Consider the following 27,979-nt stretch of genomic DNA (forward strand, 5'->3'; position numbering starts at 1 on the left):
TAGAAATTTTCAAGCAAGACTGACATGAAAAAAGAGTTATCCAAAATTGTTTTGAACTCCTCTTTTTGGTTTGAAAGTATCAAATCTTCCACAAGTATATATGTTGTTCGTTGCATAAGTAAATGTTGAAGTTAAAGAATCTGGACTTCAAAACGTGATGACGCAACACATTTTGAGATTCATACATACTTCAACACACACATTTGCGACCTGAAAGGAAGGCGAAAAGATACCGACAAGCAATCTCGTATGTCGTTTGTGATATGTTGGTAGAGAACTTTTGGGGGAAACAAGTGACACCTTAACCAAAATCTATTATGACAATGATGTAGATAAATGGGTTGACATTACCTATTACAAAGTCTTGAAACAAAACTTGCCCATGATATTTTTAGAGGTGACCAAAAAAAAAGTTTTATTCTTCTACCTTCTTATTTGAAGATGGTCGAGAAAATGAATCCAGATAACATAACAGATTTAGTAGTAGATGGGCATAGTAGATTCAAGTAAATGTCCATAGCATATGGTGCTTGTGTGAGGGGAAATAGATGCATGCTAAGAGTTGTAACTATCGATGGTTCATGGTTGAAAGGAAAGTATGATGACACTTTACTCGTGGATTTGGCACAAGATGGAGATTTTCACTAGTATCCATTGGCTTGTGGCATTGATGTAGAATCCACTGCTTCATGGAGCATGTTTTTGATGAAGCTCTTGGAAGTAGTGCCTGAATATGAAAATTCGGTAATTATCTCATATGGACATCCGAAGATCATTGCTGCAGTTTCTGGGGTTTACTAAGATGCACATTCTGGTAACTGTATACGAACTTGTCTCAAAATATGAAAAATTGTTGCAAACCAAAGGATTGTACATAAATGTTTATACGTTTAGCAAAAAATTATATACGAACTGTCTTTAATGCGGAGTAAAAAAAATTTAAGAAAATATATCCCGATGGCGCAAAGTTTCTTGATGAAAGTAATTCCCTGGATCAATAGACTCGAGTATGCAACCCAATATCTCATTATAATATTATAACAACAAATGGGGTATAATCGATAAATGCGAGACTACGCAAGTAAAGACAACTTTCAATCATTGTAGTGTTAGATTCTTTGAGATTGACTAATCTTGGTGTATGAGGTATCACAATGCATTTGTAACATCTACAAAAAATTTCAGTCCGACCGCTGAGTTAGTAATTCGTGAAATGTTTAATAATGCTTGGGTATATCAAGTTTATGATTTGGGCCCCCTTGAGTTTGATGTCCGAAGTGCTACACATAGTGTCATCGTAAATTTGGAATCAAAGAGATGCTCCTGCCTAGATTTTGATATTGACAGGATTTCTGTTCCCATGGAATTACAGTGAGTTTCTTGTCTACTCAGAATATTACTCCTTAAGAATATGGTCAGTAGCGTATTTTGATAAATTTATCCCATTTCAGATCAGAATGAGTGAACACATAATGACATGTTAGTGTTACCACATGTTAACAAGAGAAGACTTGTAAGAAAAAACAAAACAAATTTCCTTCTGTTAGTGAATATGGTTAAATATTAAGTAATTAAATGACATGTAATTTGGTTGTATTAGTAGAGTTTTATAAATTTAGTTGAATGACATGGAATTTGGTTGATTTGAAAGATATTTGGTTATATTTTTGAAGTTTTATAAATTGTGATTTATATTGTGTGACATTTTTTAAACATAATTTGTTGTATTAGTCGAGTATGCGGTGGAGTTTTAGGTAGTTTTAGTATCTGGGTCAAGTTTGGGGTGGAGTTTTGGTCGAGTTTGATCTAGAGTTTTGGATCGAGTTTGATGTGGAGTCTTTTAGATGGGTCGTATTTGAGGAAGTTTTATAGTTTGGGGTTCAGTTTTTGGGGTTTGGGTTTTAGGGTGTAGGGTTTAGGTTTTCAGTTTTAGGGGTTTATAGAAGGGTCAAGTTTGAGTCGGGTGTCAGTCAAGTCTGGGTCAAGGTCGGGTCGGGTCTAGTCTGAACTGAGTTGAGATTTAGAAATGGGTTGTGTTTTTGTCGGGTTAGGGTTTGTATCATATTTAATTCATATCATATGATATAATATGTTAAAACATTTAATTGTATAATTGATATTATATGATAATTATCTGTGGCTTGGAATTAACTTAATTATGATACGTGACATTATTAGACATATCCAGCCTATTCTTAAAAGTATCATATAGCCTCAAGACATACAGTTACGTAAGGTTTCCAGCCGATATACCATATTCATGAAAAACTGAGCTAAGAAAAGGAGATATTTAAATTTTGGAATAAAAATGAATATAAGGTTCATCTATGGAACTTTTTACAAAACATAAAAGGAATTGACAAAGATATACCAAAAAAATTAAACAACAGAGGATTTTACCGATGTCCACCTCAGAAACATAAATTCATAAAAATCACCCGTAAAAGTCATTTCTTGGCTAAGCAGGCTGGAGAACTACAACATGAATTTATTATTTCCTGGTTAAACTCGAACTTGTATTTACCATTTCTTGGTTCATCGTTTACCTTATGTTTAACCAAAAATCATTATATTACATCGAATTTCAAAACTCAAATAAATCTTTTATTATCTCAATTTTATTCTAAGATACAAATAAATATAGATCATTTCATAGTAAGGTAATCATTTAGCACATATAATTTAGCTTGTCATTCAGGCTATTCTATGAAATACAAACAGTAAATAAAAACAGAAAATAAACAATAAAATAAACTTACAAGGTTATATTCAGAACTTGAAACTTTTATTTAAATTTTAAGAAGGGTTGTTTACAGAGAAGGAATAGAGGGGAGCAAACTCGACCGTGTCCTTCTAAGAACACAATGCAACCTATATATAAAAGGAAGAGCCGGACATGAAACACCGAATTCCAACTAAAAATATGAAGGCTATGTTTGGTTTGAATGATAGGATTACAGAATGATTAACACATAAATGATAAAAAGAATGATTGAAGTAGATAATGGTAAAATAATATTATGTTTGGTATGATTAATTAGAATGGGATAAATAATAATATTTTGATGAATTGACGAAATTGTCCTTCCACTTTTGCGACGGTGGTGGTCGGCCAGCGGTGTGATTGTCGGTCAGAGGCGACGGAGGCAGGAAGAGGGGGTGCTCGGCCGCGGCGGCGGCGGGGGACGGCCGACGGCGGTCGGCGGGGGTGATCGGCGTCGAGAGGTGACGGTGGTCGGCGGTATGCGGCGGCCGGTTGGTTGGCCGGCGGTGGTCGGCGGCGGACGGCCGGTTGGTTGGCCGGCGGTCGGTGGAGGGAAGTGGTGGTGAGTTTGGATTTAAGAGAAAGGTAAAATTGAAAAAATAGGATGGATTAAGAGTAGGATAAATAATCATAGGGGGTGAGCAGTGATTATTTTATCCCAGTTAATATAACCTAATCCTAGGAGGGATTGACTTGGTTAAATAATCACTCGTACCAAACAAGGGATAAGGTGGGTTAAAAATTCATAAACCCACCTTATCACCCCTACCAAACACTGCCGAATAATACAATGCTTTATAAAAGCAAAGAGTAACAAGGTTACGAAATTCAAAAGTACATAGTGATATTACAAAATTCAAAAGTACATCCCTTAATAATTTGTTCCAAAATTTTGTGGAGCTAACCCTCCATAAGCAGGGAATGCCTTCATCAGTATAATCAAATTCAGGTTGCCATCTCCATATCCATGGAATACCGGATTCTATAAAGAATATGCATAAAGTCTTTCCATCAATCCAATGTTCTGAAAATGCTTTTCAAATACTTGGAGAAACATTTAACTAAGTATTCATTGGTTTTATGAAAACATCTGGCAAAATTTTTGTTAATGGACCAAATATTTTCCACCATGTTAAAAAACAATTAGGAACTGAGTAATGAAAAACATTTTCACAGATTTTTAAAAATCATGTATGTTTTCTTTTTTCGTTTTCATATAATAGAGTTTAATTAAAACTCTCAATATAATTCAAAAATTATATTTAAAATTAATTTGATGATTTTGAGAATAAAACTCTTTTTCTACTAATGGAGATATACCTCATTCTTTAATAGATATATTCTTTTTTATAATAAATTTTGAGAAGTTATAATTTTTTTTGTTGAGTATTACTGTAAAAGTGAGTTATTTCAACACTTTTAATTGATAATAGAAAATTTTCATAAAATCCTCTTTGTTTATAAGAACCATATACATATGATATATTGGTTAAATATCTTTTCATTATAGTTCATGGAGTCTTTTTCTATTGTATATCTTTTTCTTCTATAAGAAGAATTAAATCTCAATATTTATTCTCTATATATAGTGCTGAATCACCTTCATCATCTTTAATGATATTAGCATATGATGCTTGAGATTGAGAATCTGTATTATTTCTCTGTTTCTGTTTTAAGAATTTTTGAAATTCATTGTAAAACGGATCATTTTGCTCAGTATTACTGGCTGATAAACTGGAAATGTTTTGGGCTATAAGCATCTATTTTCCATGTTGAGCGATAATATTAGGGGGTTTTCCTCTACCTCATCTTCCTCTATGAGAGAAATTACCTGTACCTCTTTGATACATACTTGTAATCATGATAAATATTCTCTGGTTAAGAAATCAGGTAAATGATTATCATCACATTTTTTATAAATTATTTCAAAATCGAAAGAAGCTAAATGAGCCTGCCATCTAGCAAACATTTGTTTAGAAATATCATGTTTAAAATCTTTCAAAACATAAATTTTGCAGATTTGCAATCAACTTTTATAATAAACTTTTGATTATATAAATCATCTTGAAATTTTAAAATGCATCTGACAACAGCTAAAATTTCTTTTGCTACTGTAGAATAATTTTTCTGAGCATTATTCTATTTCTCAGAATAAAATCGAATAATATATTCTTGCTTTGTTTTGGAATCTATTTGTTTTAAAATTTCTCCAAAACCTATATCAGAAGCATTAGTTTTTACAATTTTATCCCATTAGAGATTTGCAAGTATAAGACAAGGAAGATTTTTAACTTTTTTTTAAAGTTTTTAACAGCTTCAGTATGTTTATTTGACCAAGGTAAATGATTTTTCTTTAATATATCATATAAGATAGCTGAATCCTCAATAATATTTTTAATATAAAGAGAAATATAATTTAAACTTCTTAAAAATATTTATAACTGAGTTTTATCAGTTATAATATCAGGAAATTTTGAATCAAATTCAATACTTCTTTGAATAGGAATAATCTTTCTTTTTTCAATCATATGACCAAGATATCTAATATTAGTTTGAAACAAAATCATTTTAGATTTTGATATAACAAGAACATTTTGAATAACAATATTTTTAAACATATCTAAATATTTAAAATGTGTTTTAACATTTGAAAATACTAGAATATCATCAATATAAACAATTATAAAATTGTTATAAGAATAAAAAATATCATTCATAATTTGTTTGATGTAATGCCCGAATTTTTTTAAAAAAGTAACTGTTCATGAGTTACTATTCAAGCGTTGCAGTGCTAGAATAGTAGAGCCTAGGCGCTAGAGCTACGACAATTGTGGCGTTGCGGTGCTGAGGCGTTACAGACACGAAAAGTGACTATGTAAACCCACTTTGACTTTCACCATTCAGTAATCACGCAAACCTTCATCTATTTCCTCTCCATTATCGAATTTCTTTCCTCATTTTATGGGAGATTTGCCCAAAAAAATTATGAAATGAAGATAGATTTGTGAATCTCTCATCACATGCTTCAAGATGATGTAAGTATTTTTCATTTTTATTCAAGTTTGAAAATGGGTTTGAAGGGAAATATATTTTCATTATTTAATATAATTTCTTAACTTAAAAAATTTCCCTAAAATTATCTCTTCCTAGTTGAATTGATTTTGTATAATATTTAATAAGATTTTGTCTTTCTAGATAATGAGATAATTATGCAAATATATTCTAGATAATATGATATTTATTTTTATAATTATGCTAAGTTTTAATAGTGATATGATATCCTTATTTAAATAGAGTTTGTGACTAACAAAACTCTAACTTTTCATATTGTGTAGGATTCCTTATTAATAAACATAGGTTTATAAATAAGAGGCTTGAAGTTATGAAGAGAGAGCTTTTTGACGCAGCACAAATTTCAGAGAAATAAATTCACGAAGTCGTTGCTGATCGGAAGACTGGTGACCGACGTGTTGTCCTGAATGTTGCAAACATCTACAAACAACATCTGTAACGATGTTGGCTGAAGATCGTGTTTAGTTGCTCGTGCTTTCTTAATTACGTTTTAGTATTGTTGGTTGTTTTAGAAAGCATTTTATTTTTCAATGTGTTGAGAAATTTAATTTTTGTTTAAATCACCAGTGAATAGTTTTTGTAAACTATTTGGTTTTCTAGTGATTAATTTTTGCCCTGAGGCACCGCACAAGTATTTATACTTGTGCAAATTTAATCTTGTCCATCTATTTATTTAAATTCAATTTGTATTTCAAACTTTAATATTTCGCTGCATGTTATCTTAAATATTGTAACATTTGACACAACACTTAATTCTGATAAAACAAAAATTTACTATCTTACTCTACTACTAATATATTTACTCACATCTGTCGAACACTATTTACTTTCAAGTGGTATCAGAGCCTACTCTTGATATACTAAGTGCTGATTCTGGTTTTTTTTGTTTTGTTTGACAGAATTAATTAAATGGACACATCACTTGCAAACGCAGAACTTCGACCACCAATCCTAGATGGAACCAACTACAGCCTATGGAAAGTCAAAATCAGATACTACATAAAATCCATAGATGAACGGGCATGGCAGCGTGTTATTAATGGATGGACTTCACCAATCATGATAGATCAAGATGGTGACAGCTTGCCAAAACCTGAAACTGACTGGACTGCAGATGAAGTGCAGAATTCAAATTACAACCCGAAGGCCCTAAATGCAATATTTACTTCAGTAGATATGAACACGTTCAGTTTGATCACAAACTGTACTTCTGCTAAGAATGCATGGGATACTCTCCAAAGACATTGTGAAGGTTCTGAAAGTGTGCGACGAACTAGATTGAGGATGCTTACTTCCAAGTTCGAGATGATGAGGATGGAAGAATCGGAAAATATAATGGACTATGATCGTCGCCTACGGGAAATTGCTAATGAAGTGTTCAACCTTGGAGATCCCATATCCAATGAACGATTAGTTAGCAAGGTACTCCGTTCTTTGTCCGAAAGATTCAATGTAAAAATTTGTGCAATAGATGAGGCTAAAGACACTTCTAAGATGACTTTGGAAGATCTTTTCAGTTCACTTCGCACCTTCGAAATGAACATGAACATGTAGAAGAAAGATTTGGGGAAGACAAATGCATTCCAAGTCTCAAATAACTCTTATAATGATTTTCTTCAAATATCCCAAGAGGTTAATGAATTGGATCTTTGTGAGGATTCCATCGCCTATATCACAAAGAAATTTGGGAACTATTTGAAAAGAATAAGAGATAAGAAGGCTGGACAACCGTCAAGATTTCCTAGTCTACCAACTCCTAAACCTCCTGTCCAACAACAATTTCGACCAAGGAATGAAGGCAAGGGACAATTTAATTCGAAGAAGTATGACTCGGTGCAGTGTAGAGAGTGCAATGGTTTCGGCCACTATGCCAATGAATGTGCTAACAGATTACGAAAGTACAAAGGCTATAATGTGTCTCTAAGCGATGAAGAATCGGATGAGGAGGAGAAATCAAATGATGAAGATAACCACACCTCCTTGACTGCACTGTTGATCGAAAAACGTTGGCTACAAGTGAATCCTTGAGGTGTTGCCCCAGGTGTTGCCACTCCTGGCCGCAACACTTGTGAAAAATCAGTTTGTTTAAAATCTACCTCTTCTGGAAATTCGAGCGTAGATGATGAATTAGAAGCTGATGATGAAGAAATCACTCTTGAGAGTGTACAAAAGCTTTATGAGGGGTTGTATGTCGATTGGACCAAAAGAAACAAGCTTAACTCAACTCTCATGAAGGAGAACACTGAACTAAAAGATGTGGTTGCCAAACTTGAAGTAATCCTAAGCAAAAAAAACTTGGAACTAGGCAAGACCAAGGATGGGCTTCAAAGGCAACTGAAACCTTGTCCAAGTTCAATTCAAGCACATCCAATCTTGAATCCATACTTTTGATGGGAATAGATGACAAGAAAGGTTTAGGGTTCAAAGACAGTGTGTACGAAATAGGTGAATCTTCAAAATCAACACTATTTGTGAAAGGAAAAGTTGATACATCCACACAGCCTCAACCCACGCCCTCAATCAAAAGTACTCCGCCAAAAAGACAACCTGCTGCACCCGTCCCTAAGAAAAAAAAACGCAGGTATGTATGTCATTACTGTTTTAAGCATGGTCATATCAGGCCCTACTGTTTTAAACTCAGGGATGACCGCATGAATCAAAAGACGAGTCGGATGTTGCCTCGAATATTGTCCAATACTTTCCGCAACACCTCCCACCATCGACCTACAGTAAGACAAATTTGGCTACCAAAGGTAAAAACTCACTGTAAAGTTTTCTATGCCTCTTTAAAAACTAACACTACAGGTCATTGGTACTTTGATAGTGGAAGCTCACGCTATATGACAGGATCACGAGAATATCTCATGGATTATGTTGAACAAAAATGTGGTAGAGTAACCTATGGAGGGGGAGCTAAAGGAAAGATTATTGGAAAGAGAATATTGAATGTTGAAGGATTACCAAAACTCCACAATGTACTTCATGTTGAAGAATTAAATTCAAATTTAATAAGCATAAGCCAATTGTGCGATGATAATTTACTTGTCAAGTTTGACAAACACACTTATGAAGTTTTTGATGAATCTAACATCTGCATTATGGCAAGTACAAAGTCTTCGGACAATTGCTATCAAATAGGTGAAGAACTTTCATGCAAACATGCACAAGTCAGTGAACTCGACCTTTGGCATCAAAAACTGTGTCATGTAAATTTCAAAACCTTGAAAAACTTGTGTAAGTATGATGCAGTACGAGGTATGCCTAATCTCTCTTCTGGTAAACCATATGTGTTCAGAGATTGTCAAAAAGGTAAGTAGACTCGCGTGTCACACCCAGTGTTGCCATCATCTGGGACAACACGCTGTCTCGAATTGCTACACATGGATCTTATGGGTCCAATGGAAGTAGAAAGCTTTGGAGGTAAGAAGTATTCCTTTGTATGTGTCGATGATTTCTCACGGTTTTCTTGGGTAAGTTTCATTAGGGAGAAATCAGACAATTTCGATGTGTTTAAACAATTGGTCACAAGAATCACAAACTTCCATAGTTTAAAGGTGAGAAGAACAGGACTGATCATGGTAAGGAATTTGAAAATTCTTCATTCTCATCTTTTTGCGACAGGAAAAGAATCTAACATGAATATTCAGCACTAAAAACCCCACAGCATAATGGCATTGCTGAACGCAAGAACATGACTTTGCAAGAAATGGCTAGGGTGATGCTAGCTTCAAAGAATATTTCAAAGAGCTTTTGGGCACAGGCCCTTAACACAGCTTGCCATATTTCGAATAAGGTGTATTTAAGATCTTGTTTTTTGTGAACTCCCTTGGGTGTAAGACTGGTTCATAGGATGATTTTTCTATGGATGTAAGACTGGTTCATACCTTGATTTTTCTATGGATGTAAGACTGGTTCATATGTTAATTTTGTTACACATTCTCATATGACTAAATAGTTTATTATATATTTTTGTGTTTTTCATTGTTAAGCTCCACTTTTTCTTTAGATTTATCATATTTTTACCTCATTTCTTTTGAAGTTTTCAGCTCAATGAATGTTCTTCATACCTTTTGTAGGTTGTCTACCTCCCTCGTGTTGTAAAGGTGGAGGATGTGCTCTCTATTTTAAGAAGCAACAATTACAATGGCTTTCCTTTGAGTATAAGTTTTATGTTGTTATTGTTCGTATTTCAAAGGTGTTAGGATTCTGATTAATATTTTCTTCATCCCCGTCATCTAGGTCATTGATCACGCTAGAAGCGGAGAAAAACTCGTTATTGGACTCATACTGCGGAGGTTGGACAATGAACTCAGTTATAATTTCTTATTAACTTCAGGAAACATTGAGTGGCTTGATTTTAGTATTTTGTGATTTGTAAGGGAAATTGAGAATTTTTAACTGAGAAACATTATGCATCACAGTCACATACTGGTTCTTCTGCAGTCGAAGTTGGATTTTCAACATAGTCCATTACCTTCTGAAAGTGGGTCTCTACCAATCAGGTGAACTAGAACTAAATATTTTGATCAGCGCTATTCATTTAAGGTCTCAGAAAGGGCTAATAGTTGGTTGCCTAACCAGGCACAATCTTTCCGAATTTATGAAGCCCATCTCCAGTAAGGGACTAACTATTGATGACATTCACCTACCTCCAAATGATTTAGAGATGTATATTGATCTTTCTCCATTTTTGAATCCCTCCCCTTATGTTGTTCCTGAAGATATGTCATTGACCAAGGTAGATGGATCCTGTTTGTTTACCATTATTTTTCAATTACTCCATTGCATATAGAGTGGGGTTCAAATGATAATATATGCTATTGGACATGTTGCTGATAATTCAGTTATATAATCTATTTCGTCAACTGGGATTAAGGCATTTACTTGTTGTTCCACGCGCATCTCGTGTTGTTGGAATGATCACCAGGAAGGATCTGTTAATTGAGGTACTTAAGTTTCACCATCCTCTGTTAATTTTAGTGTGATTTTGTCCCATGGTAATTGGAAATATGTGTTCTTTACTTTGCATGATACCGAAGACTCGGCTGGCGTAGAGCTTCAATCCACTAATGTAAGGTCTCTGCTGCTTCTTATCCATGTTGTTAACTTGTGTCAAATGGTATATTCTTTTGTTGCTAACTATTGTCATGGTGAACCTTTTTATTTCTTTCTCATTGTGGACAGTCCTGTTACTGTGATGCAAGTTTGTTAGCTTCCGTTCTTTTTTAATTTTAATCCTTGCCATGTGATTGTCAAGTGTAAATTTCTTTCGGTACTGTTGGTTTTACATTTTGAAAGTAGTGCTCCAATAAAATCAAGATTTCAGCTCAGATCCATGTTTTGGGGAAAAAGTTCAGACCTTCATTTGGGTACTTGTTAAGTGATGGATATATTTTAACAAAATCTTGAAAACCGTTTATTTGCTTCAGAAATTTCATTTCCCAACTTTATGTCTTGTTTATTTTTGGTATTCCAATAAGTTGTGTTCATATTGTTATTTCGTCTGAAGTATTTACATTGTTCCTTTTGGCAGGATCAACAAGATGGCAACGAGTTTTTAGGTGCAAATCGGATGCCGAGCAACCACTACTTGATCTTCTAGTTTGAAGTTGGATTGATGTTGCTTCCGGCCATTTATCATTGATTGCTGTTTCTTCAGTTTCCTCCATTCTTTCAAACAAAAAGATTAATTTCCCTTCCTCAAATTTTCTTGGTTATATGCATATTGTATACTGTATTTAATTATTTCCCCATAATCCTTAAAAAGGGAAAACAGAGACAATTTCTCCTGAAAAATTATGATTCAGAACCAATAGCACAATAGGGAAGATAGGTCCTTGTAGCCGATTTTGAATAATGAAACCGATGTTCAGGTGCTTGTAAAGTTATTTATTCGTGTAAGATGCAAATGTCATAATCATGTAGAAACAAAATAAGCTGGTGTATTCAATAGCTGAGGTATTTTACATATATTGATAAAAGAAATAATTGCTCTGGCATTATTTTCAACAGCCGTAATGAAAAAAATTGACAGAAAGTTTCTTTGGGAAATGGAACATTTATCAAAGCAGAGGTGATTCTTTCATAGAATATTCTTTTTTTGTGTGCTTCTAACTTAGAATATGAGAAATAATGGCAATGGTAATCCAAGCTTTGAGGCATAGAGTGGACTGTGCAGCTGCATCACTGGGAGAAGGTGCGGGTACTTCAACTTCAGGAACCAGATCAGATGGTCCAGGTACGATTGAAGTGGCACGTAGTACATTGATATCGACTTTCTGTCCTGCTTGACAATGACCTGGTACTCCACATAGGAAGAAGTGGTGACCATGAGAATCAATGGTTATGGTATCGTTTCCGGTCGTATGAGTCGAGATAGGGGATGACGCATTGCACGCCTTGTAGCCAGCATGTGTCACTCGCATCACGTTGTGAAACTGTGGGTTGTACATGAAAACTGAAATATCCAAGCCTTGTTTAGATTAAAAATGATAATATTGGTGTAAAAGAGAATCATGGTTCTATTAAATCTATGCCGTACTATGTATATGCCTTCTGCATTTTTACCCCAAACGTGCTATTCCCTTGAGTCGTAAAAAAATTCGACTTAAAATTGCGTGAAACCATCTGCTAGACGTTGTGATAATCCAAACAATCTCACTACATCAAGACCTTTCGACGTTGCACAAAACCCATTACTTTTCACAAAACTAACGCTAAAAAGGCTACTCCTGATAGAAGTGGTATAGTTATTCCAAGTATTTCAGATGAAACATCCATGTACATTTTCTATTCAATCGTGATATAACCTGGTTTTCTCAAAAAAAAAACTCCGAATTTATAGCCCAAAAACACCTGTGGCAAGATTTTACACATTCTAGTTTCTTCACTCTCTTATGAGTGTGTAGTAAAAAAAAAAAAAAATTTTCCATAACAATATGAAAAGAGGGACTACGAACAATAGGGACATCTAAAAGTGAAAGTTTGGGCATCATCATTTATGGCGTGCAATTTTTTAATCATCGGCAACTTGTACTAACAGTCGGTAGGCTAATAAGTTAGTTGAATATTTTAGAAGGTAAAATGTCTCCATACCCTACTACAATACTTTCGCTTTAGCCAAATACTCCCTTAATCGCGTGGTTAAGCTCGTAAACTTTAGATGGATAGGTAGACAATTGATGTACAAAATGTTGATTAATCGGTATTTCGAGAAAGCCAAAATGAACGTCGACAAAAGACCAATAGCTTATTTTATACGAAAGGGCGCTCATTTCTCCCAAAAGGGTTGAATACAAAATCTATTGTTTGTTCTTCTTCAACTCATCAATCTCGGAATGGAAGCTCAACCATTGCATACCAGATTCATAAACGAAAGCCTTAAATCTTGAGAACGAGCATGTAGGGAATGCTCATAGACTTTCACGTTGAAATGGAAGGGTAAGAATAAACTTTTTTTAGTGTATCTCTACTAAAGTCATCGGCCTAACACAAGGTTCAAAAAAGCATCAATGACAATATTTTCTACCCACGTCTTACCAAAAAAGGGGATTCAAACTCAATTCAATTCTCCCGGGACCCCTCCATGAATGGTGCCAAGTTATGGAGGCAAATTAGATCTAACACCCATTGAAAACTTAAAAAATATATAAAACCATCTAGATGATCAATGAGGTTTTTTAAATCTTTGTTTTGTTTGTAATTTTAGTTTTTCTACTACGTTTCATCTCACTAGGGTCAATAAAAAAGATTAAAATTACTAAAAATTAAAAGATACTTGACCGGGACTGAAATTTGACCGTATACGTGACCAGAACCACAAAAAAAAAAAAATACATAGAGCCAAAATTACAAATTTTCCTTTCGAAATATTGCACACTCGATTTTTTTGTGTGTCTTCCTTGAAACAACAGAATCGAAAAACCATCCATCAGTCGTACGAATTAATCTGAACGAATAACAAAAGAAACAAAATATTAATGATAGAAAGATTAGAAGACATGCCTATAACATCACCAACTTGAAAGTTTTTTGTAGCTGCCCATTGCTTGTAATCCACATTTCCAATGGTAGTCCAGCCTGCGGAGCCTCCAACGGAATGAACAGCCCCAGTTGACAGATGAATCAGTACTGAAGTAAAAAAGATCAAAAACAAAAATCCCACAGCATTTTTCTCAAGATTTAATGCCATGCGATTTTATTATATTAATTGGCAAAGTTTGTTTCTTTTTTGAGGATGATTGAAGTTGCGAGAAGTGAGAGGACACTGTGTGTTATTTTGTTTTGTGGCTTTTTATAGAGAGATTGTGGGGATGGATGTTTGTAGGTTGATTTAGTGCCTTTCAATATGGATCCTTCTTTTGTAATTCTGTCAACCACTGTTCAGTGTCAAGCATAAAATATTAATAGTAGGTCTCCTGTGAGACGGTCTCACGTATCTTTATCTGTGAGACGGGTGAACCCTACCGATATTCACAATAAAAAGTAATACTCTTAGCATAAAAAATAATATTTTTTCATCGATGACCCAAATAAGAGATACTCTTAGCATAAAAGTAATATTTTTTCATGGATGAACCAAATAAGAGATACGTCTCACAAAATACGACTCGTGAGACTGTCTCACACAAGTTTCTGCCAAATATTAAATGTGTTTCATACAACGATTGACTCAAGTTTTATAAATGATTAGGGTTATAAATTATTATAATCTTTGTATCATATGATTTTTATCATCTCACAAACGAACGAAATGGTGCGTGTAAAATTTTCAGAGAAAGTGGCTTTAGGAAAGAAGCCCTTTTCCCATATTCAATTCTCTTCACCATTTGTGATGCAATAGGTTGAGTGGACCAATGTGGAGAACTAATGTCTCACCACCTCGACTAAATTTGAGTTTTCACACATGATTTGGTAGATGCCAATAATTTGAAATTTGAAGTCTCTTTCAATAAAAATCATTACATGAAAATCGTTAACAAAAAAAATAATAAACTATATTGAATCATTAAAAAATTTAGATATTAAGTGGAAACATATCAAATTTTAAAGATTTATAATTCGATCTATGCAGCCGTTGAATTAAATTTCCAAATTTACTTAGTTTCGAAATAAAAAACATATATAGTTAAAGGAAACAAGTCGGCATGCAAGACAAAATTTATTTCTTAATTATATTTTTTTTAATAATATTATGATTTAAAATATTCAAGAGAGTTTTGTATTTCTATACTAATGATATGAAGAAAAGGATTAATATTGGCTTTAGATATGATCTTCTATTTCTAAAANCTTTTCTCAAGATTTAATGCCATGAGATTTTATTATATTAATTGCCAAAGTTTGTGTCTTTTTTGAGGATGATTGAAGTTACGAGAAGTGAGAGGACACTTTGTGTTATTTTGTTTTGTGGCTTTTTATAGAGAGATTGTGGGGATGGATGTTTGTAGGTTGATTTAGTGCCTTTCAATATGGATCCTTCTTTTGTAATTCTGTCAACCACTGTTCAGTGTCAATCATAAAATATTAAGAGTAGGTCTCTTGTGAGACGGTCTCACGTATCTTTATCTGTGAGACGGGTCAACCCTGCCGATATTCACAATAAAAAGTATTACTCTTAGCATAAAAAATAATATTTTTTCATGGATAACCCAAATAAGAGATACTCTTAGCATAAAATTAATATTTTTTCATGGATGAACCAAATAAGAGACACGTCTTACAAAATACGACCCGTGAGACTGTCTCACACAAATTTTTGCCAAATATTAAATGTGTTTCATCCAACGATTGACTCAAGTTTTATAAATGATTAGGGTTATAAATTATTATAATCTTTGTATCATCTCACAAACGAACGAAATGGTGCGTGTAAAATTTTCAGAGAAAGTGGCTTTAGGAAAGAAGCCCTTTTCCCATATTCAATTCTCTTCACCATTTGTGATGCAACAAGTTGAGTGGACCAATGTGGAGAACTAATGTCTCACCACCTCGACTAAATTTGAGTTTTCACACATGATTTGGTAGATGCCAATAATTTGAAATTTGAAGTCTCTTTCAATAAAAATCATTACATGAAAATCGTTAACAAAAAAAATAATAAACTATATTGAATCATTAAAATATTTAGATATCAAGTGGCAACATATCGAATTTTAAAGATTTATAATTCGATCTATGCAGCCGTTGAATGAAATTTCCAAATTTACATAGTTTCGAAATAAAAAACATATATAGTTAAAGGAAACAAGTCGGTCCTTAATTATATTTTTTTGATAATATTATGCTTTAAAATATTCAAGAGAGTTTTGTATTTCTACACTAATGATATTAACAAAAAGATTAACTTAAAAATGGCAGGTATCGGATATGATCCTCAAGATATCGGAAGTGAGATGGGTGTTCCACAGATTGTAGCAACACCGGTTGATAATCTTCCATCTTCTGAAAAGTCTCATCCAATTGAATTGGTTGCAGTCGATGATGAAGAACCAATACATGTTGAGTCAATTTCCCCTGGACATTCGAACAATGAAATTAATGTTGAAAATTTACCTGATTTTAAGTTAATCAATTGGTTTTTCTTGTTCTTTCTCTGCCGCGCTGATCTAAACGACAACCGGATTTGACCTAGATCTTGTTCCATTGGAAATTAAAATACGAAAGAGAATCTTCCTCCAGTCCCTCTCTACTATACCCAAATTTTACATTTGGTGATGATTTGGATGTCGAAGATTTTGAGTTGGTTGTTCAAAAAAGGTTGTTACAAGTCTAAAGGACATGGGTCCTACTGAAAAAGACAAAAGCTCCAGCTGTGAGGAATAAGTTGTGGGTAGTAGATGTGTAAAGACGACGGTGAAAAACCGTTATCGTAGGTATGTAAAACCGTTGTTAAAGGCCCTGTGGTTAAAGCATTCGCTCAAAGACAACGGTTTTGGAGTGATGTGATAGCTACAATTTGCGATGAAAAACCGTCGCAAATTTAGTAGCGACGGTATTAATATTAAACTGTCGCTAAATAGCGACGGTTTATTTCGCTAAATAGCGACGGTTTAATAAACCGTCGCTTCTTGTAGCGACGGTTGTTTGTAGCGACGGTTGTTTATAAACATCGTCGCTAATTTTAGCGACGGTTTAGGATGGTTTCCGTCGCTAATTTTTTCAGTAAAATAAAAAAAAATCACTTTTAATATTTTAATAAATATAAAAAAAACTCAAAATCTTACTATGCTAACTATATTCTTGATTTTAAAAATTTACTAAAATTTAAAGAGAAAAAATTTATCATAATTTGAAACTAAAATTATGTAAGAGAGAAAAATTTTAAGTGTTGTGAAGTGGTGTGGTAAAAAATAGAACGAAGATGGGGATATTTATAGACAGTTTGCGACGGTTTTTGATTCAACCGTCGCTATTAGCGACAGTTATTTTTCTAACTGTCGCCGATTTAAAATTAGCGACGCTTTGACAAGAACCGTCGATATATTTGGCAACAGTTGTTAGAGAACCGTCGCTTAAATTAGCGACGGTTTTGGCTAAGCTGTCGCTACTTTTAAATAGACGACGGTTTTGTTAAAACTGTCGCTACAATTAGAGACGGTTAGACAAAAACCGTCGCTAATGTTAGCGACATTTTTGCAAAACCATCGCTAAATTTAAATAGGCGACGGTTATACGTGAACAGTCGTAAGTTTTAAATTAGCGACGGTATTTTTGCAAAACCATCGCTAAATTTAAATAGGCGACGGTTATACGTGAACTGTCGTAAGTTTTAAATTAGCGACGGTGTAGTACAACCGTCGCTTAAATTAGAGACGGTTCTGGCTAAGCTGTCGCTACTTTTAAATAGGCGACGGTTTTATTAAAACTGTTGCTACAATTAGCGACGGTTAGACAAAAACCGTCGCTAATGTCTTTAATAAAAACCGTTGTCTTTGATGTGTTGTTGAATATGTTTTTTTTTGTAGTGTAAGGATGACGAGCCTGATGCTGAAATGCCAGGACAGTCTGATTACTCCATAACTAATTCTGACTCTATGGAGTATACTGAGGAAGGTGATGATGATGAGAATAGAGGATGGCTTTGAGGACGATGATGAAGTCACCCTGGGCAACATCGATGTTGAAGACTATGACTTGAGTAAGTCATGCCCTCGAAAGTTCTATTCTGAACTCTCTATTTCTCATTGGTACCTCTATGCAAATCGTGGGATGATTGATGAGAAAAATGTGAAAATCGATGCATATAATAGGCAAAATTCGATCAAGTTCCTTAAGACTCGGGGACTTCTTTCAACTGTCTCTGCTCTGGTTCCATAATTTCGTAAGCCCATCCTTGAGTTCTTTTTTAACCTCTCATCTAGCGTTGGTGACGAGAGTTCGAGGAATTATGAATGAGCGTTTGTGCGTGATCTTATGTATAAGTTTAACCCTACAATGATCAATGAATTCTGTAACACGCCAGCTGGTGAAGAGGAAGGTTCGCTCTCAGACATTCACGAAGTAACCGTTGTTATCACATGAGGATTGATTCAATGTTTTCTAAACCATCCAAAAATATTGTCAGCGGCAAACCTGACCTCTTTTTATTATGTGCTGCACAAGATTGCTATTCGGAAGTGGATTCCCTCCATGAACACCACGTTTGTTACAAGAACACATGAATATGTTCTCTTTTCCTAATGAGAGTACATTTAATTTTGGAAAGCTACTATTCAAAACAGTACTAATGGAGTTTGTTGATGGTGGATTGAAGTTCGTCCCTTCTCTGATCTATGAGATCCATGAATTTCAGGGTTTTATTCGTGATTTAACTGAGGATTTCTCGGATTTAAGTTTTTATTTCCTAATAAACTCTATTTTCTATATTTTGTATTTATCTATTTAAGGAATCCTCTCTAGGTCAAAGAGACTATATATCGAGAATAGACATTGCAAAAGGTGCGAGAGAACAAGAAACTTGTTTGTTGCTCTTAAGAAATCAATGAGTTGAGTCTCGCTATGTTGCGTTTCCGTGAATTATTGAAGACTTTCGAATACAACACTTAACCAAAATGCTGCTAGAGTGTTGTTTATTAAATTGGATTTCAGTTAACAGAATTTGCGTATAATTTTATTTGATTCTTTTTGTTAATAAAAATTTATGCACTACAAAAAAAATGCCAAACGACAACGGTTTTTAACTGTTGTCGTAGTCATTTTAAAACTGTTGTTAAAGAGTTCGCTCAAAGACAATGGTTTTTCACCGTTGTTGTAGCTCCGTCGCAAATAAAATTAGCGACGGTTTTATGCAAAATAATTTTAGCGACGGTTTTAAATTATCGCTAATTTAGCGACAGTTTCCCATCAAGTCCGTCGCTAATTTAGCGACGGTTTTTTATCATTTCCGTCGCTAATATTTTAGGAAAAATAAAAAAATTACTTTTAATAATTTAATAAATCTAAAAAAATTTACAATCTTACAATGTTAACAATATTCCTGATCTTAACTAACACTTAAAAATTTACTAAAAATTAAAGCGAAAAAATTTACCCTAAATCAAAACGAGAATCGTGTAAGAGATAAAAATTTTAAGTGTTGTGAAGTTGTAAAATTGTGTGAGAGAAAAATTTTAAGTTTTATGAAGTGGTATGGAAGAAAATGGATCGAAATTTATAGATAGTTTGTGACGGTTATTGTAAAACCGTCGCACATAGCGACGGTTATCGGTAAAACCATCGCTAAAATTAGCGACGGTTTTACTAAAACCGTCGTTTATTAAGGCGGTTTTTTCAAAACTGTCGCATGTTTAAAACCGTCGTTTATTAAAGCGGTTTTTTCAAAACTGTCGCATGTTTAAATGTTGCGACGGTTTTCTTATAACTGTCGCTAACATTAGCGATGGAGTAAAACCGTCGCTAATTTAAAAAATACGACGGTTTTACTTTAAACCATCGCTAAATTAAAAACCATTGCGAAATTGAGCGACGGTTTTAAGCAAAACCGTCGCAATTTTGAAATTAGCGACAGTTTTCTGTAACCGTCGCTATATTTAGCGACGGTGTTGCTAAAACCGTAGCTAAATATGTGTTTTTATCCAAAAAAAACACGCTAATTGACAACGATTTTATAAAACTGTTGTCGATTGTCTAAAAAAACACACTAATAGACAACGGTTCTATGAACCGTTGTCATAAATACTCAAAGACAACGGTTTTATAAAACCGTTGTCATTGACCCTAAAAACCGTTGTCTTTGACCCCCGAAAGACAACGGTTTGTCTTTTGTTTAAAAAACGCTCTACGACAACGGTTTTCACTAAAACCGTTGTTAAAATTCATTAAAACCGTTGTTAAAAAGATTTTTACCAGTATTAACCGTTGTTAAAATTCACTAAAACCGTTGTTAAAAAGATTTTTACCAGTATTCTTTTTGTTTGTAAACTAAATACATCTTCTATTGATTTTTTTGGCATGAGTTACTGCACATAACACCTACATCAGAAACACGCAATTCTCATGCTATTTAGTATGTTAAACTATTTTTTCATATAGTCCTTTATTTCTCTCTCAAATATCTCTCATGTATGACGAGATGTTGAGATGATATATACTCACGGGTGATGTGGGATCACAACATTATTGCCATCCTACATATTAAAGCATTAATGCGTTAAATGTAACTTTAAGCAAACAAACAAACAAAAGTGGAGTTAAATATATATAAATTAATTCTGTATGAGTCATGATATTTTATTAATTTAAAGAAGTATTAATTAATGGATAAATTCACAAATTATTAGTTTAAAGAGTAGTTTTTCTATTCAATGAACATGGATTTAATTACATAAAAAATTATTATATTTCAATAATGTCTATATCATATTTCTTGAATTCATAATTTGTATACATAGAAAACTTAAATGATGTTAATATTTTTTTTTACTAATTAAAAAATATTCATTGTATTGATTAATCAAACAAAATTCATTATATAATGTGAATGCAAGTTACTTGTATTTATAAGTTCAATGAAAAAGGTGAGAGATGAAATCCAACTAAATTTAAATTTTTTTAAAAAAAAAAATTAAATAACAATAGTGATGGGTTAAATAATTGCCCAGTTAGGATAAAGATCGAACCATATCACTTGAATTGTTGTTTAGCTTAAAAGATTAGAATTACACTGTTACCATCATCTATAACTTTTGATAAAACGACCGATATTTTCCTATCAATAGAATCATATTTTACTAAATTGTCATAGTTGTGTTTGTAATTATAGATCATTATTAATTTGTAGTCTTGATGGGACCATAAGTTTATGTAAGGGTCTTTCAAAAAAATTATTATCTTATTAATTTGTCGAATTTATTAATTTAACATATTGGCCTAAGTCGGGAGTAGTTCACAATATTATTTTAGAAAGCTTATTAATTTATCAAATATTAATTTAAAGAGAATTTCATCTCATTAAAATTATCATAAAAATCCATTTCGTTAAATTTATAATCCATGTCTAACAACCATATCCCATATTTACACTTTATCGAATTATTAAATTATCAAAAATATTTCTCTATGATTAAAAGCTTTGATTTTATAAAACATAAGACAAATAATTATATTTTTTATCATAATAAATAATTAAATAAATTATAAGAATAATATGATTGAAAAGGCCTGAAACTGGGCTACATGTTTCTTTTCTTCTTTTTGGTAGAGTAGGTCTCTTGTGAGACGCTCTCACGAATCTTTATCTGTGAGACGGGTCAACCTTATCGATATTCACAATAAAAAGTAATACTCTTAACATAAAAAGTAATATTTTTTCATGGATTACCCAAATAAGAGATCTGTCTCACAAAATACGACCTGTGAGATCATCTCACACAAGTTTTTGCCTTTTTCGTAATGATAATGTTGTATTGCGATGGTCTTTAAAAATGGCAATGAATATCGCCTTTTTATTTATCTCTCTTTCCTTTCCTTTTTTTTTAAATTTCAAATATTTCTTTATTTTTCTTATGAAGATTTCTTTCTCATTTTTAATAAAATACTAGCATGCGAAACACACACACGATGCACATACATAATATATTTAGGTATTAAAAAAATCAATAATAAAATTAAAAAATATGGATAATATGCCCTTCAATAATGTAAAATGAATACCAGATCGAGTTGTCCGATGAATTACAATCTATTTGACATGAAGATTCTAAATTTTAAACGTGATATCATATTCGAGATCCGATCATAACAATCACTCCCAAACATAAACAAGATTTAGTAGAATTTTTTTTTCATTAATGGAAGTACAAATCTCACATCTGAAGTAGCTATTGAGGGTGTGTAACTAATAAATTAACATGGTAGCAATTCTTGAATCACTTGAAAGCAAAGAATCATTTGCGAAGTTTAAGGTCGTTCGATGGTGCATGTCTGATTAAGACACCCTCATTAATTTTTTGGACGAAGTCCTAAATAAGACAACTTTTTCTTAGTAGACGAAAGAAACATGCTTTCAACTTTGTACATTGAAAGAAATATTAGAATTTGTTATCCACTTTTTAAGAAGAAACAAAATCATCATATCCAAGATCGACGTTGTTCTTAAATAACGTAAGAAGATGCAAATAATATTTTCCCGGTTTGATTGTAAAAAAGTTGATTTTATAAAATCAACCTTCGATTTTAGAGTGCTTTGCGAAAAGAATAAAAAATTGAGTAGGTCTCTTGTGAAACGGTCTCACGAATCTTCATCTGTGAGACGAGTCAACCTTACCGATATTCACAATAAAAAGTAATACTCTTAGCATAAAAAGTAATATTTTTTCATGGATGTCCAAATAAGAGATACTCTTAGTATAAAAAGTATTACTTTTTCATGAATGACCCAAATAAGAGATCCGTTTCACAAAATACGACCAGTGAAACCATCTCACACAAGTTTTTGGCTAAAAAATTACGACCAATTTAGATAGTGCTTGCAAGATTTATTTTAAAAACTTTCAAGATTTTAGCCAATAAAATATTTGGATAGAAATTATTAAGTACTTAAAATAAATTCTTATAAACATTAACCTATTGACCTAATGAAGTTGAAATAATATCAATCAAAGAATAAATAAACTATAAATTTATGAGGCTTAAAAAGCAAATGTCATCAAGTATTAGTAGCTAGTCGATATATCAATTTTGGGCTCAATTGGAAAACCCTGTATATATACTGATACCGAGTCCTTTTACGTTAATAAATTACTTTGGGCCTTTTTTGTTTGAGTATGCAGTTAAAAATTCTTAATTTATCTATAATTTTACACTTCAGAAATAATGCAAGGATCTTTTAGCTACTTCGGTAAATATCAAAGTCACTTGGCTTATCTATAATTTTACACTTCAGAAATAATGCAAGGATCTTTTAGCTACTTCGGTAAATATCAAAGTCACTTGGCAAATATAATAGCCAGTGTGAACTGATGAACACAAATTTTTTTATGGTTCGAAGTTCAAGTCATTCCACGTCTCTCGTTGATGAAGACCGGGTTAATTGAGTTTGAGTGGGGTAGGCAATTTCACTGGGTCGGACTGTTTTCTGCAAGGAAAGGGTTCTTCTTGGCTTTAATATATATGCATACTTAAAGTAACAGAGTTCGACGTTCAAGTCAATCAAGTGATCTATATTGAGAAAGTGAATGTTTTCTAGCACAAGAGTATATATCTGAATGAATTAATATAAAGCGAACTTTATATTTATAGAAAGGAAGTCAATGATGACTTTGTTTTCAGTGCCTAGCTGCTACCCATGATGGATGGTTGCCTATGTCCTACTTACTGACACTGTTAAATCTAACAACTCATACTTACTCCGATCGAGTCACATCACCCCTAGGTGCACCGAAAGACCTCCTAATGGTGATCAAATTGTGGTTACACATACCTGCGAATTCAGACATTACACCTGTACTGAGGTGCCCGGGTAAATAACCTTGATGCAGAGCACTGTTCCTAGTTGTACTACTCGGGATCATATAACCCGGGCTTATGAGCACGGATCCTTCTGAACAAAGGGTGGGGCTGCTCCACTTTCCCAGCTACCCGGAATCCAGACTGGATACGGCCCAGGTACAGGATACTTCGGGGTATCACTCGTTCTTCCACGAATGGAAAGAATTAATTAGAAGATTTGAAGTGCACAACTCTTTGTACAATCTTGGCTCGGGCCGTTCAGCTGTTGCAACTCCTACTACTAAGACTCCTATATAGGGGTTTCTACTTTAGCACAAAGAAGATATTACGATATATAATGATCAAACAACTATTTTTATTACCCGGATAACTATTTTTTTGTGAGCAAAAATTATCTAAATATCATCATGTCTGATTGTAAAATTATGAATAATCTTTTTTTTTAATTTTTGTTCAAATTATTCTAAATATACCTCGATTTATTTCCATGTTTTAAGAACCTGTTGTGGTATCTCTCAACCTAATTGATGTTGACCTAGATTTCACATACATATGATTCAATCTCGAGAGCAAAAATAAACTATAAACCCACAATGCTGTTGTTTGGAAGGGCCACAGCTGAACGCCAATGCTATCTCGAGGTCCGAGCTGAATCTGCAAGGATGAATGTACAATTTGATGGCGTCGAAAGTATTTTCGGTGTAGCCCGACCTTCCTATGCTTAATTCAGTACTAGAATCGAATAAAAGCATGCGAGTGTACTAGTGCTAGTGTAAAGCGATGAGTGAATGTCTATAATGAGGTAGAATACCTGATATTTATAGAGTAGAGTGGGACTAAGTGCCTTGTATGGCAAGAACTTGAAAAGAGATCGATTAAGGGGCCCGCATCCGCAACGGAAGTTACAAAAATCAAATTTTACAAGCAAAAATTTAAGCACCTCACTTTGATGTGTAGCAAATAACATAAAACACAAAATGTCATACATAGGGTGTTTTAGAAAATTATCTATCAATCACAAAGATTGATTATTGGCTCCAACTAAGTTGTAAACAACTTAGCTCTTGAAGGAAGACAATCTACAAGCTTCTTTGAGCACTCTTTGCTCAAGTTCCTTCTTTCCTTCAAAATTAGGTCCACCACTAACTAGGAAGATCCCCTCTAATTTTGCACTAGAAAAATTAGAGGATTTTTCTTTGAGAAGTGTAGGCTTTACTCAACAATTGAAGAAGAAAAAATTGGGAGAGAAATGGTAGGAAGTTTCGGCCACTATGCTAGGAGTGAAGGGGAGAGAAAATTTTCTTGTTTTTTGAAAAAGTTAAAGTGAGCATGTGCATGCCATGCCTTGGATATTGAAAAAGTAGCCCTCAACCCTTCACTTCCCATGCATGCATTTTATTTGGGCATATAACAATTACAAAGCTCATGGACTTTTATTTAAATGTCTCAAACGTATTTGAGATCATTTAAACTTTACTTGATTTTATCAAGCCCACTAGTTGAATAATTGTTTTCAATTGGGCCCTACAAGATCCAATGTTATTTAATTAATTCAACACTTGAATTAATTTAATTATTTGGACTCTACTAGGTCCACTAGTGTTTAATTAATTCACCACTTGAATTAATTTAATTTAGTCCATAATAATGTTTATGAAAAACACAATGTTCAAATACATTATTTATTAGGCCAAATTTTAATTTAGGAACACTTCAATAAATTAAAAATTTACATTCTCTTTATAGAAGTCATACTTCTATTTTTCTTTGCGCTTATAAACTCCTATATAAGCTGTTCAACACATTGAACTATTTTATTTTCAACGAGATCTAGAAAGTTAGCACTTGTGTGACCTTCAATGGTTCAATGATACAACTAGCCGTGGGTTCACATCTCAATGTGATTCGGGACTAAACATGTCCTTATATGAGCATACCCCAGTTGCTCCATTCTTACTTATCAACTCCTTGATAATAAGAACGTCAGAACTCAAGTCTGATAGTACCCAACCAATCATGTTAAACGCCTAGCAGCATATCTTACATGATTCCCTAGGCATCAAATGATAGTGTCTGCAAGAACCATTAAATTATGGTTAGCGTACAGTACGGTCCCTTCATCTCATATATCCCGACCGATTCGACAACTATTGGTATATCGAGAGCTGTCAAAAAATCGATACTATGTGTCATGTCGTAGTTGCATCGATGGTGCAACTACGGTGTAATCTATGAAACCTCTTTCATAATTACCACCAACACTCTGATCAGAGATTTCAAAATTACATACACATAAGATATCCATACCCGAAGATAAGCGCTGAATCCCCGACTACAATGCATTGACTCCTCTATGTTTCGACAGAACACCCAACCTTGCCACCTGATGACCCCATAAGAGTCGGTAAACAAGTCAAAGTGCAATGTTAGCATATAGAGTCTTAATGTTGTTCCGGGTCACAAGGACTAATGGTGTACAACCATAAACTAGGACATTTACACTCGATAAGTGAGAACCAGTCCTTTATGGAGGGTTGTTCAGTGCACTCTACAAGAAGCACCTAGCTGCATACTCGTACATCACAATGTCCCCTACCAGTGAAATATGGTACTCACATCGCATATACTAATCTCAAGCTCGAGCGGCCTTTATCCTTCTTAGCGGCGACTGAATCGACCAAGAACTGTTTAGAATATACAGTATTCCAAATATGAGTTTCATGATACTCATCATATGAGCATCTCATACTCTTTCTACTATTTGTATATTCAAGGACTTTATTTATGTAACTAGCATGGGTATACAGATAAAGATGTGCCAAAACAATAATTTCAAATATTATTAAAATAAAGATTATTTATACATAGAGTTTAAACATGAACCCTCGGCCAACATTTGGCTTGACGGGCACCTACTCTAACAATCTTCCACTTGCACTAGAGCCAACTACCCATATGCTTCAAACCCATTGATTCGCGATACTTCTCGAATAATGGTTCAGGTAAAGGCTTAGTTAGTGGATCAGCAACATTATCTGCGGAGCAGACTTTGTCAATCGACACTTCTCTTCTTTTCACAATCTCTCGGATGATGTGGCATTTTTTCAATACATGTTTGGTTTTCTGATGAGACCTTGGCTCTTTTGCTTGAGCTATGGCTCCCGTGTTGTCACAAAACACGGGGACAGGAGCAACTCCATTAGGAAAACTCTTGGACGAAATTCTTTATCCAAACAGCCTCCTTTGCTGCTTCTGATGCAGCAATGTATTCGGCCTCAGTGGTGGAATCTGTAGTACTGTCTTGCTTGAAACTCTTCCAAGAGATAGCAGCACCATTGAGCATGAATAAGAATCCAGAGGTTGACTTCGAGTCATCGATATCGCTTTGGAAGCTAGAATCGGTATAGCCTTCTAATTTCAGTTCTCCACCCCCATAGACCAAGAACAACTTATTGGTCCTTCTCAAATACTTGAAGATGTCTTTCAAAGATCTCCAGTGTGAAAGATCAGGGTTCGATTGATATCTACTCACTACACTTAGTGCAAAAGCCACGTCAGGACGTGTAGATATCATCCCATACATGATGCTACCAATTGCAGATGCATAAGGAATGCTTGTTATCGCCGCTATCTCTGTAACAGTCTTGGGAGACATAAACTTGGATAGGGACACGCCATGACACATTGGTAGATATCCTCTCTTGGACTCATCCATCGAGAACCGCTTAACGATGGTATCAATGTATGTGGATTAGGTGAGAGCAAGCAATCTTTTTTATCTATCTCTATATATCTGTATTCCCAATACAAAATATGCTTCACCCAAGTCCTGTATCGAGAACTTACTCGCTAACCATATTTTAGTTGATTGCAACATCCCTACATCATTTCCAATGAGTATAATGTCATCAACATAAAGCAACAGGAATGTCATAGCACTCCCACTGACCTTCTTATACGCACAGGGTTCCTCAGGATTCTTAGTAAAACCAAACTCTTAGATGCCTGCTTTAGACCATAAATAGATATCTGAAGTTTGCACCATATGCTCACTTCCGATAGATGTTAAACCCTTCAGGTTGAAACATGTAAATCTCTTCCTTAATACCCCCATTAAGAAATGTTGTCTTTACATCTATCTGCCATATCTCGTATTCATACCATGCAGCTATGGCTAGCAATATCCTTATAGAC

General features: G+C 33.9%; 2 protein-coding genes and 1 long non-coding RNA gene across 4 annotated transcripts; 2 read left to right on the forward strand and 1 right to left on the reverse strand.

Annotated features, from left to right (window-relative positions):
- The first annotated feature begins 6,745 nt into the window (after positions 1–6,745).
- LOC140961683 (uncharacterized) lies at positions 6,746–10,046 on the forward strand. Its single transcript, XM_073420347.1, has 5 exons — positions 6,746–7,258; positions 7,391–7,841; positions 7,956–8,141; positions 8,642–9,145; positions 9,913–10,046. The coding sequence occupies exons 1-5, from the start codon at positions 6,746–6,748 to the stop codon at positions 10,044–10,046; spliced, it is 1,788 nt and encodes a 595-aa protein (XP_073276448.1).
- LOC140961134 (uncharacterized) lies at positions 10,045–11,608 on the forward strand. 2 transcript variants are annotated; one of them, XR_012172291.1, is made up of 5 exons: positions 10,045–10,131; positions 10,258–10,338; positions 10,418–10,574; positions 10,681–10,912; positions 11,370–11,608. It is a non-coding gene; the product is annotated as an uncharacterized lncRNA (long non-coding RNA). The 2 variants fall into 2 exon arrangements; XR_012172290.1 differs by having other exon boundaries at positions 10,076–10,148.
- Positions 11,609–11,758: 150 nt separating this feature from the next.
- On the reverse strand, positions 11,759–14,181 carry LOC140961133 (mavicyanin-like). The gene is made up of 2 exons (XM_073419430.1): positions 13,841–14,181; positions 11,759–12,293 (listed from the first exon to the last, which is right to left on the reverse strand). Exons 1-2 carry the CDS (start codon positions 14,025–14,027, stop codon positions 11,947–11,949), a joined length of 534 nt encoding a protein of 177 aa, XP_073275531.1. The 5' UTR covers positions 14,028–14,181; the 3' UTR covers positions 11,759–11,946.
- Between the last annotated feature and the right edge of the window lie 13,798 nt (positions 14,182–27,979).

Source organism: Primulina huaijiensis, chromosome 16 (genome assembly GCF_012295235.1).
Source record: "Primulina huaijiensis isolate GDHJ02 chromosome 16, ASM1229523v2, whole genome shotgun sequence".
NCBI lineage: Eukaryota > Viridiplantae > Streptophyta > Magnoliopsida > Lamiales > Gesneriaceae > Primulina > Primulina huaijiensis.